Here is a 14,703-nt window from a genome sequence, read left to right on the forward strand (position 1 = left end):
TCACAGAACACCCCAGGTGGGTGGCCACCCATATACACAAGCCGCCAGAAGGTCTGCCCCTAGGTCCCTGTAGTGCTGGGCGATAATAAGAAGCAAAACCTACCCTATGGGGAGCTGATATCATCCAGGTCTTTTGGAACAAACACACGTCATAAAGGTCAACCAACTCCCCACATTCTGGATCCACTAACTTGGTTCCCATCCCGCTGACATGCGGGTTAGTGCCCTAAACTATCATCCACCAAGGGAGTGAGCAGACTACTGGTCCGGGAGGTGCCCTCACCAGTTGCCACTCCGGTGACCACCCCATGATAGTGGGGCATTAGAGGGGTCACTGGTTGCATCAAGAATGGATCCACTTGAGGGGTCCGGTACTGATCGTGCTCACCATCCCAGCGTGCCTCGCTCCCTCGTTTTCTGCCCAATTCCCTGCTAAAAAGGGCTCATTATACAAATCCAAATGCCCTAGTGGGCGAATTAGTCAGCCTTCATTGTCCAGGGCATTGAATCTATTCTCCACCGGGATATTATATTCCATCCTTGCACCCCTGTTGCATAGAGGGGAAAATCCCTGTGAGCTTAAGTACCTTGAATGCAGATAAAAGTGCCCCAGATGGAGGGGAGTGATTGAAGCCTGTTGTCGAGGACCACCCCATGCTAAAATGTGATTAACCACGCCTGGGTCCCTAAAGTTGTTAATCACACAGTCTCCTGCTCAATCTTTGGGTTTGTTCCCGATCCAGCTTACTCTTCTAGCGAAAATAATTTCTCCATCGCCCAAATTCATTAGTGGTCTGTTTTTATTCAGCCAAAAGATAATTTTATTCTTAAGCTCGGGAAACGATTCTCCTCGCTCTCCAAACAGTGGTGGAACTCCCGATAGAACCACCACATATGGAGAAGCCTCAGGGGGCAGCTGTATGAATGGTAAAGATTGAGGGAGAGATTCAAGTGGGGGGGTAGGGGCTGTATTGTTAGATATTGCCCCACGCTTTGGCAGCTGAATGCTAGGTCCTGCTAAAATTGGTAAAAGCGTACGGGGAACAGTACTCTTACTCATCGGGGGTTACTTAGAGGAATAGGGTTAGCAAGACTGGGATGGGTAGGGGCTGGAGGTCAGTTAATCATCCTCGAATGTCCCCTCCCTTGGACCTGGTTATCTTGGCGAGAGTCTGCCACTTGACTGAGGCCTTGAGCGGGCTGTATAGTAATTCCTCCAACCGACTTTGCAGGAGGAATAGCCTTTAGCGTTGTTGTCTGTGGGCCTACGGATCTCTTGTTGTTTAACATGGATACAACTTTATCAATTCTGCTCATCACGATATTAAACTGCGAATTGATAAGTTGTTCCATGTGCGCTTGTAAATCTATTATTAGATGGGTGGCCCACAGCGGTGGCGTTGTTGGTGAAAAGGAGGGCCCTGCATCCACATATGGGATATCAGGAGCTGGTATATTCCGTCTAACCACTTTTTTAATAAGATTTGGGCTCCCTTTTTCTGGGGCAGAGCTTGGGAGCCTTAATAAGCCCCTGCGGGCCCAAAGCTGATGGTGAGTTAATGCATGGGCTAGCCCCCAGCTCAGTTGGCCCACAAGGAAGCTCAGCAAAGGAGGACACCAGCAGAGAATCAGGAGATTTAGTTGTTGGGAAAGACTCATTAGCAGGTGACAAGGAACAAGTTGGCGTGGGTACCTTAGGGTTGGGCGTAGCTGGTGTCAATGATAGGCGTCGTTCTGTATTTTCAATGGCTGTGACTACAACCCCTATTGTCTTCTGCAACATTTTATCTATGGCAGTAAGGGTCGGGAGTTGGGAGGTTGAAGCAGCCATTTGCTGAATATTAGGGCGAGTTGTAGGGGGATTGTTCTTGCCCATTTCCCTCACCAATACAAACTCACCAAGCACGCTAATATAGGGGAAATGGTTATAAGAAAGGTATGTGTTAACTAGAGAGAAAAAACCTGCTTTAAAAATAAGTATAAAATTGGCCCAAGTAAATAAAATAAAGTAAATATTAATGACTGACTATAGTTAAAAATAGAATTAAATTAAAATACATAGACAATAAATGCCAGAGTTCAAGTACATCCAAGGATTGAGGGCTCAGCTGTGTAACAGCGCAGGCTGCTGGTCCTGGCAGTCCCTATGCGCCGAAATCCGCCGAGATCCGCCTCCTTTCACTGACCCATAGAGTCCAAGGCAAGGTTACATTCGAAAGCAAGCAAAGCCCAGGGAAGCCACTTATTCTTTTCCATGTGTTGCTGCAGGCCAGCCAGACTGAATTGGGAATGAAAAAGTCGTTGTCTCTCCATCTAGACCCCATCTAGACCTCACTCTCGTCAGTAACAATACCTTGAGTTCAGCATCCCGAGGAGCGTCACAAGTGCGCCAGAGGTCCCCAGGGCTGCTGGGTATCGTAGTTCTCCTGAGGTCGCTGGCCGTTGCCCTTACGGTGTAAGGGAGAGAAGTGTAGCACCCAGCCGTTGCCTTCACGGCTCCCGAAATGCTGCTGCCGGTAAGTTTCACCTTCGCAGACAGCCCAAGCAGGCTCTCTAATGTCAGTCGTCCGTCGCTCCTGGTCTCTGCCTGGTGAAGTTACAAACCCTAAACACACTTCAAGACAGCACCTCCTTGAGTGGGGTGAAAGCGAGCAGCAAAGTCACAAATCTCTCGCGTACGAATTGAGATGCGGCCGGCTCCTCCCGAGGCTGCGAGGCCATTTGCTCGGTTAGAATGATCCCCTGGCAAACGGGGCGTGCTGCTGGTGTGTCTGAAACAATCAATAAATGTAGCTTTCTCCAATCGAAACTCGCACCACAATCTTCGATGTTCTACAACCTGCTTGATTGGTTTTGAGCACTTGAGGCACTCGCTGCGTGACTGTGGGAAATGCTGCTGGTTGTTGCAGGGAAGCTTCAAGAGAGAGGACGGGAGAGTGAAGGTAGAGGGAAAGCGCTCACCGCGGCCGGGAAAGACATTTTAAAGGGCTTGCCTCCAGCACATACAAAGGAACCTGACACTAGACTTTTGTTACCTAGACTTCTTGGAGCCTTTACAATGGGAGGAAAGAGCTTTTCTGAACCAGGTGTGTGAGTAGCATAGTAGCATAGGGAATCCTCCCCACTTCAAACGCTGGCACCAGTTATAAATATTGGACCTCTTGAGCCATTCTTCAGTACACTCATGGACCTGTGGACATTACTAAAGGAGGACGGCCTTTTATCTCTCGGGTTGTCCTGCTGCTTTGAGGCCTGTCATCTTTTCCAGAGAACTGCCCTGCTGCTTGAGGCCTGCCCTGATCTCTGCAAAGGAAGACTGCACCTCCTCCCTTCATCTCAGGCTACCTGAGTGGCTCCATGAGTCAGGTGGCTGACATCCTGTTCTTGGACACAGGGACACAACAAGCTCCAGAGGCCTCTCTGCAAGTGCCCAGCAGACCTGCTGCACTGGACCTGCCTGAGCCCTGCTGGCCTCTACTAGAGTGAGTCAGTGATCACCAAGAGGTGCCTTCTCAGTTCCTGGACCTTTGGCTGGCCTCAGAGTGCACTCTTCTTCAAGAACAGGAGACATCTTGACATTTTGGGCTCTTCACGACTGCAAATGGGCTCGTTCACTCCGAGACTCTGCTGTCTGCAACGACCACCAACGCAAAGCTCCAGTAAACCTGACTCTTCACACTACAGCGACCACTAGTGATGACCGGCAACACCAGATCTGCACTTCATGCTACAGCAACGACACTCTGCGCTGACCGCCAGTGTGACACAACAGCAACAACGGTCTGCGATGCCTGACTGGATCTTTGTGCTACAGCGACAACGTGCGTAACACTGGGACTGCTCTTCCTGCTACAGAGATAACTATCTGCGAGGCTCTCCCTACTTCTTACAGAATCCCCCACTGCAAACCAAACTCTTCTCGCCGGACTTTGAGAAGGTAACCTTTCCAGTGGGACTAACCGAGTCGGTGTATCCGGCCAGGGCTCCATTGCGGTCGGCCTGTATTTGTGATTTTCAAATTGGTCTAGCACGACTAGATGCCTGTGAGTGGCTCTTTGTGCTTTTAGGGGCTATTGCTACCTAAAATTGTAAAATCTCCAGGTGGAAGCGCTCACCATCTCCACTGCTTCGTAGTTCATGTATAGAGCACAATATCATTGATCAGTCCCCTGTCCACAGTAAAAATGAAAACCCTCTTGTTCCACATATTCCCGTCACCCAATTCGGACCCTTGCGGCTCCTTCCCGCTGACTTTCTATCTTTTGGACATTGCCCACTGTAACTCATCCCCTTTTGTTCTTATAGATTTTGTTTAAGGTATGGCTACAGGTGTGTTCTTCTGAGTTCTTTGTTTATACTTCTCATCTAAAGGCAGCAAAAAGTGAGATCGGAGGTTCACAGCGCTTATGAATGTATCCAATGCAGTATACATTGCATCGTCCATTTCCGTACTGATTTCCTTCCCTTTCTTCTTAAGTGTGAAGTGCAGTGTCCTTCCAGTGCTCGCACCATTCCTAAGGGTAGTTACGTCCAGTGTTGCACTCTCTTTTTTCTTACCCTATGCTTGCTTCAATAGACACAGCTAAGAGGAACCCGCCAGTAAAGACCAACTTGAACATGAAACCAGAATTTCCAGTCCGGGGACACGTGCACCACATGTGGGAAACATCTGCATGCCCTTGTCCACATTGCGTACATTCCCGGGAATTGAAGCTCATATTTTATGTAACAGCAACAGTGCGACATATGCTCTCATAAGACATTTGTAATACACTAACATTACAAATGCGACTCTGTGAACAGCTTAACCAGACCCCCCTCTTCGCGGAGTATTGGCTCTGCTGCCCCAGCCCCTGTAGCCCCCCACAGTGAGTGCTGTCACGCTCCTTCATCTGGTCTTCCACTGTTTCAGTCTTTGATTGACCAGATGTTCAACCACCACTGCACAAAACTGCACTCAGACTTGACATGCTCCTGTGGGCCTATCATTGAAAACTAACCGACTATGTCTGATGTTGAGGACTGTCCACAAAAGTCAGATACACTAATAAAGGAATCATATACATTTAGTTGGCATAAAATTGTAGTATTCAGCCTGTCTTCTCTGCATGTATCCTACTTAGGAAAGACTCAACCATGAGGGGAGATACATGCGCTTGTAGCCCACTGCCTAATTGTATTTTACCGTACTTATCATTTATAATGGGCCTAGCGTTGAGATGCTCCTCCACCAATGTACATGTAAAATGGCACCTGACCTGCCTTGTTGTTATTCTTGGTCAGCCTTCTCCCCAAGGCAATACATGCTGCTACTGCACCACTATATAGTATTTCTTCAGATTTGTAATCCCAAGCTCCCCGGTTTGAATGGAAATTGTAGCATTCCCTGGAACTTCTGATGCATTGCGATGGTGGTCTCAGTCACAGAAGCGTCTTCAGGATAGACCTTAGCATTGCTGGTGAAACACTGATGCGAGCCTAAGTAGCTAGATGACAATGTTTGACAGCACAGTCCTGTGACAAATGAAATTTTATCCACACGTTATTAATAGTCTCCAATACAACTATATTTCTAACTGTAGTTGTTGCATACACGTGTGCGTGTACCTTGCTTTTTAACTTGCAAAATCATCAGTAATCCTTGCTGAACACCTGGACCTGCAGAGCTTCCAATCCCCTTTCGTCATAGCCCATTCACCTACAAGCCTAATAATGACAAACCAAAGTCTTCCAACAACTCATGCATCTGTGGGCCCACCCTCTGGATTTGTCACATACAATGGTACATCCTCCGCAAACCGAGAAAAACGTGCTGGCCCCCCTAATAAGCAGAACCCATCCCCGCAGATCTTTTCATGAACAGGCACGAGGCAAAGCAAATATTAGCAGAGAGAACAAGCCACTCTACCTGTAAGATGAATTGGTTGTGCACTGTCATATAGAAATGTATGAAAGCCCTTGGAGTAGAGAATGTCAGTTTCAACCTGCAGAACACCATTTCTGTACATAGCCAGTGTGTAGTGTAAAATGCTTATTGTGTGTCCACAATGATCATCCTATGTGTCTTCACTATCTTTGTGACCATGTGAGAATGCAAAAACAAGAAGCACACACAGTTTTATTTTTTCTGAGCTTTGGAAGCCTCCCTCGTCAGCTTAAGGCAACTTCCAAACCCAAGAGCATCGTTATAAACCATTTGCAGTATTGGTGCAAGTCACTCCCTGAGAGTCACGTAAATTTCTGTCAGCAGCCCATTGCCGCTTGATGGTTTTTTTTTTTTTGGGCTGTAACTGCCCACTTGAAGTCACTGTGCCTCAGAGGTGCACTTAAAACATCTCTATCTCTATATTAAGATCAAGCAGGAAAGCCTGAACATACTTTAGATTAACCATCCCGTTGACTAAACTAGTTTGCTCTCTCTCCCTTTTAAAAACCAGATTAACTTGCTGGTTGCTTTGACCATCTTACAACGGTACCTTGACTCATAGCTGTTATAATTAAGTGATATTATCCACAGAGAGGGTACTTTCAGGTAGTCACTGACCTAGGTGGTGGGCCTGAGGCAAAGAAGTAGGCCCTATTCCACTCCACATCACATATAGTACTTACACCTGCTAACCACTGAATTCTTTAGGATCTTCGTTCCTGCCTCACATTTAGGGCTTTCTGTTAAAATGAAACAATCCCCTCACAAACACATTGGCGGCATTCTTAATCATAGGGGCGCTCCTCGCGAGCAACAGATATTGCTTGGCGGGCCATCCTCTGTTTTTTTTATTGTTTGTCAACAGCTGATAAAACCAATACATACCTTAGAATCTAAAACCTACCATACTCCACACTACTATACAAAAGCGGTACGTTTTAAAATACAGTCTAAACATTGCTTCTCAGTACACAGAAGCACTTCACTTTTACTTTCCCCAGAGTCCTCTTTGCGCAAGGATCGACAATATACAGTCAGTTAGATTCGAAATCCAGAACAGTTACAAACATTCCAACAGTAGGTACCCAGCACATTTGTAAAATAAGTAGAGTACTGTGGTGCACGCCTCAGATCCTCTATGAGATCCAAATAAAATGAAAACCGGCCATCTGTCCAGGGCATTTCAAGTGAAACAGATATACAGAGTCGAAGGACGTGTCTAAGTTTATTTGTAAGGAACCAAATCACTCTGGGCGTTCATCCACATTTGCTAAACCATCATATGTAGCTGTTTCATTTTTACTCCTAAAAAGTAAAAACTAAAATTGGGATGTTTTGGTTGACAAATATATTTTCGTGGTCCATTGAAATGTATGCGAGTAGATTTCTCAGTTGGGCTGAGAAGTATATTCAAACAGATCTTTGATTATTTTGAGATCAGCTGTCTGGTTAGGAATCGCATACCATATTATGAACATTTCAGTCTTAAACACCTGAATTTTGCATGCCCCTCCTAGAAAATGAATTGGCATAAAATATAAAGAAATTATATTAAGTCTTTCAAAATAAATTGGTTTTTTAAAGTGATGTATGACTTATACATTTCTACATTCAAAGTTAATTAAGGCAGTTTAAAATAGGTATTGTTCTTGGCCAATCAGGGTCATTTACATGCAGCAAAACTCTTTGATATGAACATTACAGACTCCACTTCATGTCATACCAAAATTGATTCTTCTTGTTAATAAGCCATAATAACAGGCTATACATTTTCACTCGATTTTCTGTACTATGTTTATTAACACATCCATAAATAATCAATTTCTTACGACTATTCCCATTTGAGCTTTTCGGAGCAAGAGGAAATTGATTTAAAAACGTAATAAAACTGTGGTTGACTGCATAGTTTACTTTCACAGCTTAAAACACTTTCAGTACACAAGGTAACGTACAGAAAGATTAAAATGTGTTTGTGGTTCTCATTTAGTTTTAGAAGTCGCTGAAGCAGAAGTATAAACGTTAACTTACTTATTCATCCTGTTGCAGAGTAAATTTAAGGATGCTAAATCAATTTTTGTTCAACAACCCATATCCCTATGTGAACACATTGGGTTAGATAGTGAAGCATTTTAGTTGTTTGTGATAACTATAAAGGTGTAGCTGTATGTAAGTTGTGATAGTGGCAAGGCTTCCGTGTATGAATGCCATGGGAAAATATTGGCAGACAAGGAGGCAGTCTCATTGTGGGATTTTGGTTTTGTGTCTGATTTATTTACCGTCTTGTAAGTAGGCCTCCAGTAGAATTAGTGTGTGCCCCGTCTCTTTCTCTATGTATTGATCAGAATAATAATGCACGGATTCAGCTGGGCACTCACTAATACATCTGTCTCAAAAAGCGTTTGTCTGACATATCTGTTTACTCCTTAGGATAAATGAATTGAGCTTCAAGTTGAGATCTTGGGGTGTATTAATAATACTTCAAGTATGTAAAGTTCCAAAGTTATTCTTCCACATTATTGAATAAAGTTGTATCCTTTTTTCTACTCAGAAGTGGTTATTTTGCTAATCACTTTTTCAGGGTCCTCGTTTGTTCATACAATTCATTCACATTCCTCACCAGGCTTCCCACTCCCAAGTAGTAGTTATGAGTTATGGAACACCACTCCCTCATGTTTTATATGCCTCACAACGTTTGCCACATCATTGACCAGCCCCACATTAGCTTCAAAGAAATGCTTAATCTTCTCTTGCAGCATGCTATGAAAGTCTGCCTATGTTCTTGAATTATGTTCTTGAAGCCTCAACTTTGGGATTCTCTGATGTGTACAACAAAGCACGACCCACTAGTGATCGATCAAGGTACACAGTATTTAGAAAGCAAAGTAGAAACTCCTCCTCAGTATTCAGAAAATATATTCCCTGTATGTGATTTATGTGTACTTGCAGAGGCAGAGAACCCCTACTTCCGTCCTTGTATTGACTACCATACTTCCAGCAGTCAGTACAGCAGTTTCACTAGATGATATAGTTCTAGTGGGTAGTGTTCCAATTATTTTGATTTGAAGATTGCCAACTTTCCGTGGGGGCAAAACTTCACTACATTCATTGCCTGTGACTAGATCTTTACACCTTACTTCATGACAGAAAATATAATCAATACAGTTTTTCATTACTCTGGTGGACGCATTTCTGTCAGAAATGGCGGTCTCTAGTTGGCAAAGGTTTGCACCTTTGTCCAAGTAGGGACCCTTCATCCTAGTCCGGGTAAGGGGGATACACTCCTAAAATAACCCCTGCTCACCCCCTTGGTAGCTTGGCACGAGCAGTCAGGCTTATCTGAGAGGCAGCATGTAAAGCATTTGCACATAACCAACAGTAATACAGTGAAAGTACTACAAAAGGACACCACACCAGTTTAGAAAAATATCCAATATTTTAATATATCTGTAACAAGATCAAAAACAATAAAAATTCACCAAACAGTTCTCAGAAACCTTCAGTAATCAAAATAGACTTGAAATACAGTTCCTTGAAGTGGATAGCTCCTTCTGGGGCTATCACGGTATTGTGAACAACAAATCCAAACCGTACTTGCTGACTGTGGCGTCGCAGGCCAGCTATGATGTCGGGAAGACCCACAAAACAGTACCTTTAGAAATGGAGGGTGTCAGCAACCTCTCGATGAGCCCCGTAAGGCTGGCTTCCGCAGGGGGCTATTCCGAAGGTCGGTGCAGAAGTTGTCAGGCCCTTGAAGTCACTTGCGTCGCAGATCAAACTCCTCGTGGTTGAAGTCGGGAGCGCCGAGTCAACAGTCATCGGGGCTGCAGTGCGAAGTGCAGACGTGTGGTGCCCTCAGGTCACAGTGCAGGCAGCAGCTCGGTGACTGTCTCCCAGCGATGTTGGTGAGACCAGGGCTGCGGTGCCCGTCGCAGTGCTGGCAGGTCACGGTGCAAGCAGCGTCGTCGTTGCTGAAGCGCTGTCGTTGGCTGACGGACGGGAGTCGATGGAGCCGGCATCGGAGGGCCAAAGCTGCGGTGCGGAATGAGGATGGTGTGTCGTGTAACTTATGAGCGGTGCCCTTGAACCACGGTGCAAGCAGCGACGTCAATGTCTTCGTGGAGCGGCTACGTCGGGGATACCAAGGCAGCGTCATGAAGCGAGGAGGTGCAAAGTGCGGTGCCCACAGGTTCACAGTGCAAGCAGTGGCTCGGTGGCTGTGTCGGGTGGCGTCATCAGTGAGACCAGGGTTGCAGTGCCGTAGTGCCCTCTGCGATGCTTTCAGGACACGGAGTCGGCAGCGGGGTCGTAGACGGCGTTGGGTATATTTTTCTTCTATTGCAGCACAAAGCACACAGTCCCCAATGCTGATGGCAGAAGAACCTGAAGTCTTTGCTGTTCCTGGGACTTCTTGAACAGGGGGCAAACTCTACCTCAAGCCCTTCGAGAACCTCACAAAAAGGAAGTTGCAGAAAGTTCAGTCCAGTCCTTTCACTGCCGAAGATAGAAGCTGCCACTGCAGGCCAGCACAGCAAAGCACACAGCAAAGTGGTAGTCACTCCTCACAGCCTCCCCAGCTCTTCTTCTTGGCAGTCTTCTTGGTTCCAAAAGAGTTCTGGGGTCTGGGCACCAATATTTATACTCCAAAGTCCTTTGTCCTCTCAGGCAGAGAGTGTCTGTGCTTAGTCAAAACCAGTTTGGTCCTCTCTGGCCCAGCTTCCCAGCAGAAGGCGGAGACAGCATTGTCTACAGCAGACCAGGCCCATTCAGGTGCAAGGAAATCTCTTCCCACTACTCTAAATGCAGACTGGGCCTATTCAGGTGCTAGTGAAAACGTCTCCCACTACTCTGAATGCAGCCCAGGTCTATTCAGCCCAGCCCTGAGTCAGCCACACTGCACATCCCCAGCCCCTGTCACTCCGAAGCCAGACAGTCAATACACATCCTAGCAGAGGCACATAGGTTGGCTAAGCAAGAAAATACCTACTTTCTAAAAGTGGTATTTTCAAACACATAATGTAAAAATCACCTTTACATCTTTAGATTTTGAGTTCAGGTATACTAAACTTTATTTTCCTATTTGGTCCCAATAGGAAGTTATATTTATAAGATGTTACAAATTAACTCCCATGCTTTCTTATGGGCCAGATAGCCTTTCAGTAGTGAAAAACAAAATTGGCAGTATTTCACTGTCAGGACATGTCACACACACCAGGGCATGTTCTACCTTCCTCATACACTGCACCCTGCCTACAGGGGTACCTTAGGCCTACCTTAGGGATGACTCACATGTAAGAAAAGGGAAAGTTAGGGGCTGGCAAGTGAGTGCCCTTGCCAAGTCGACATGGCAGTACTAGACTGCACACAGACACTGCAGTGGCAGGTCTGAGTTACCTGTGAAGAGCTGCTTGTGTGGGTGGCACAATCAATGCTGAAAGCCCACTAGTAGCATTTGATTTACAGGCCCTGGGCACACACAGTGTACTGTACTAGGGACTGACTAGTAAATCAAATAACCAATCATGGAATCACCAATCCATAATGACAGTTTACAACAGGAGCACTTGCGCTTTAACACGGAACAGCTGTGAGACACTAAACCAGCAAAAATAGAGTCAAACTCGGGAGGTCAGAAAGCAAAAAGTCAGGGGAAACACGCCAAAAGATGCAAAGTCTAACAATCTCCATCCACTTAGAACAGTACCAACACATACCACATCCCTCTATTCAGTTTGCTGAGCACTTGCCAGCCTTAAATTCTGAAGACAATGTTACAGCTTAGCTAACTTGCTTTCACCAGCTCTATCACACCTTACACGCATGTTCACCTTCAGAAACTTTCAGCTTCTCCTTACTCAATGCTGCTTTTGCTTTTGGAATTGAATAAGTCACCCACTGTCCATGTGTTGATTCTTCAACAACATTGATGTCACTCAAATGCAAGGGCAGGAATGACAAACAATGAGCTATTACATTTCGCTTTCCTGGCAGATATTCTACTAAAAACTTTTAATTCTAGAATGTCCACCTACCAGTGTGCTTTATGTGTTGTAGCCTAACCTGCAAACTGTTGTCATTAAAGGTTTAAAGTCAAATCAGACCATATAGAGCATTCTCAACACAAACAACTTAAATCTCCAGCAACCTTGTCTGCCATATAAACCTTGCTAAACTAGGGTGGAAAAATAAAATGACCAAAGCAACCCCACTGTGATATTCACAACAATTAGGCACAATGGGGATAAAAGCGGGATTTGACAAGTGGGGCCTGATTGGAATCTCGAAGGTGGGAGACCTACACACAGGCACACACATGAAATCGGTTGAGCAACTGCAACAATCAAATGAGCTAGACCCCCAAGGAGTTTTTCCGATGTTTGCAGATTGAGCACGCCATAAGAGCGGTGGTGCCCCAGGGAGAGTTAATACCGGACTCCTCGCCATTGGAGTGTCTTCTCCTAGAGGAGCACCTCACCCAAAAAGCGATATCTATGACATATCAGAAAATCATAAATAACATGCTTGATACTTTGGCGAGCTTACGGGACCAATGGAGACTAGATATTACAGATCTACAAGAGGAGAACTGGCTGGAAGCCCTGGCATCCCCCGGAGAAGTGGCCATTCGCGCCCGCTACGGAGTGATCCCACTAAAACGTCTTCACAGAGCATATATTTCTTGCAACACACTTAAAAAAAGGAGTAGGACACCAGATACTCTTTGATATAGAGAATGCAGAGACGAGGGATCATTCTTCCATATGCTGTGGGAGTTCCAAAGAATCAAACAATACTGGGAACCTATAATAACCTGTATGACAAGGTTTGTAGGAGTGGCACTAACGTTAGCTCCATAGTGGTGTATTTTAAATGTATGTGGAGACTCTGATCTGGGACAAGCAGACCGGACCTGGGTTAATCTGGGACTGATGGTAACGAAACGAAATATAGTCCGTAAATGGGATCGGTGAAATACTGAGCCGAAGTGAATGGAAGCAAGAAATGTACTGGTGTAAGGTAGCTGAGAAAGTAGTTTATATTAGCAGGGGTTGTCCGAAGAAATGGAGGAAAGTTTGGGACAAATGGAATAAGTACAGATGTTACCCCAGCATGCCCCCCTTAGAGGAGACAACCTGGCCTGGACTCAACCTCTCCAACAGGGAAGAGAACTAGGGTAAAGAAAGGAGACATAACCCGACATAGCAAAGTATATGGAAAAGATTATAACCGATCATACAATGTAACAAAGTAACAACAAATAATCTATAAATGGTACTGTTATGCTACTGTTCTGTTTGATTTCAATAATCAAAAGATGGTTAAAAACAAATCTTCAGGAACCTCCAGCAATAGGCCTCGATTAAACCCGGCATGGGTGGATTTAAGCGATGTGCAAAGATACCAGTAAATAGTTCAGCATCTATATTCAATAAAGAAATGGGTTTATAAGAGTCACTTCGTTTTAGGTCTTTGCCGGATTTTGGTTTAACTGAGATTGCGGCTTCCAGCATAAAGGGCAAGAGAGAGCCAGAGTGTGTGAATGAATCTGTGATACCAAGGACACTTAAATCTCTAACTGAGACATACAGTTGATACAATTTGCCCTCATGGCAAAAAATGATCTGGAAGGGGTGTGCCCAAGATTATGATATGCCACATCTCTAAGGTGAGATACAAAGCAATGGGGTAACCCAGTCTAGTGCAGAACCTGGGGGTTAATACTATAAGTAAAACAGTGGTTCTGCCACTCATCAAAGTCAAAAATTACTTTTAAACAGTTAGGTCTCTCCAAATGGATGAGAACAGTCAACAAATGAAAAAGAGCACAATATAACTTGTATCCAAACCAAAAATCTGAAAACTCTTAGATTACTTTCACAATATATTTATTTTTTTATCAGTATTTTGAAAAAATAGTGCAAACTTATTTTGGTATGTATATTTACATACACACAGAACAGTTCTTCAGAACCAACATCTAGAACTTAAAGTGCACAAACATTAAAATATTTACATGTCACAATACATTCCACAAGATACATGGACATATACTACATAGAAAAATTATATCTAAATACAGTGCGAAGTTTTGAAGAAAAAGAAGAAATATCAGCCAAGTGAGTGATTAATCATTAGTTTGTTATCCTGGGTGATCATCAACACTTGAAAAACTAAAGCGTTGACGTTTCGACCCCTGAACAAAGTGCGATAATATAACCGTCTTGGTAGGGTCTTCCTCGGGACTGACTTGAAGATCTGTGTGTAGCCTTAATGGGGCTCCTATTCCTGGCACTGTGGTCCTAGTCACGTGCTGACAGTGATCTGGTCACTTCAAAGAATAATCATGTGAGTCGTTCCTCCGGCGTCAGGCGCACGGGGCTCTATGTGGGTATCTTTACAATTCAGAAGGGGAATTCCGAGGGGCCTCCTGCCTCCTCACACGGCCCTTCTGTCGACTAGAAAGGCTCGTTAGTCGGCTTTTCAAACTTGGAAAATGAACCTTCCTTCCTCTCAGAGCGACAGGCAGCCCTCGTCGTCTGTAAACCTTCAAGTTTACAGACGACGAGGGCTGCCTGTCGTCGTCTGTAAACCTTCAGCCCTCGTCATCTGTAAACCTGAAGGTTTACAGACGACGAGGGCTGCCTGTCGCTCTGAGAGGAAGGAAGATTCATTTTCCAAGTTTGAAAAGGCGACTAACGAGCCTTTCTAGTTGACAGAAGGGCCGTGTGAGGAAGCTGAAGGCCCCTCGGAATTCCCCTTCTGAATTGTAAAGATACCCA

The 14,703-nt window shown here is 45.0% G+C and overlaps 1 protein-coding gene across 4 annotated transcripts in view; it reads left to right on the plus strand.

Moving 5' to 3' along the window:
- Positions 1 to 14,703, plus strand: part of FANCC (FA complementation group C) — a 1,396,321-nt gene that overhangs the window by 506,778 nt on the left and 874,840 nt on the right. The window contains exon 1 of one of the 4 annotated variants that reach the window (XM_086961187.1): positions 2,462 to 2,516. The exons of the other annotated variants lie outside the window; for them this stretch is intronic. Coding sequence (XP_086817313.1) covers positions 2,505 to 2,516 — 12 coding nt within the window. The 5' untranslated portion in view covers positions 2,462 to 2,504. Of the gene's footprint in view, positions 1 to 2,461; positions 2,517 to 14,703 lie in introns of those variants that run through there. 4 annotated transcript variants of the gene reach the window in all.

This window comes from Lissotriton vulgaris, chromosome 3_1 (genome assembly GCF_964263255.1).
Source record: "Lissotriton vulgaris chromosome 3_1, aLisVul1.2, whole genome shotgun sequence".
NCBI classification, from domain to species: Eukaryota; Metazoa; Chordata; class Amphibia; order Caudata; family Salamandridae; genus Lissotriton; species Lissotriton vulgaris.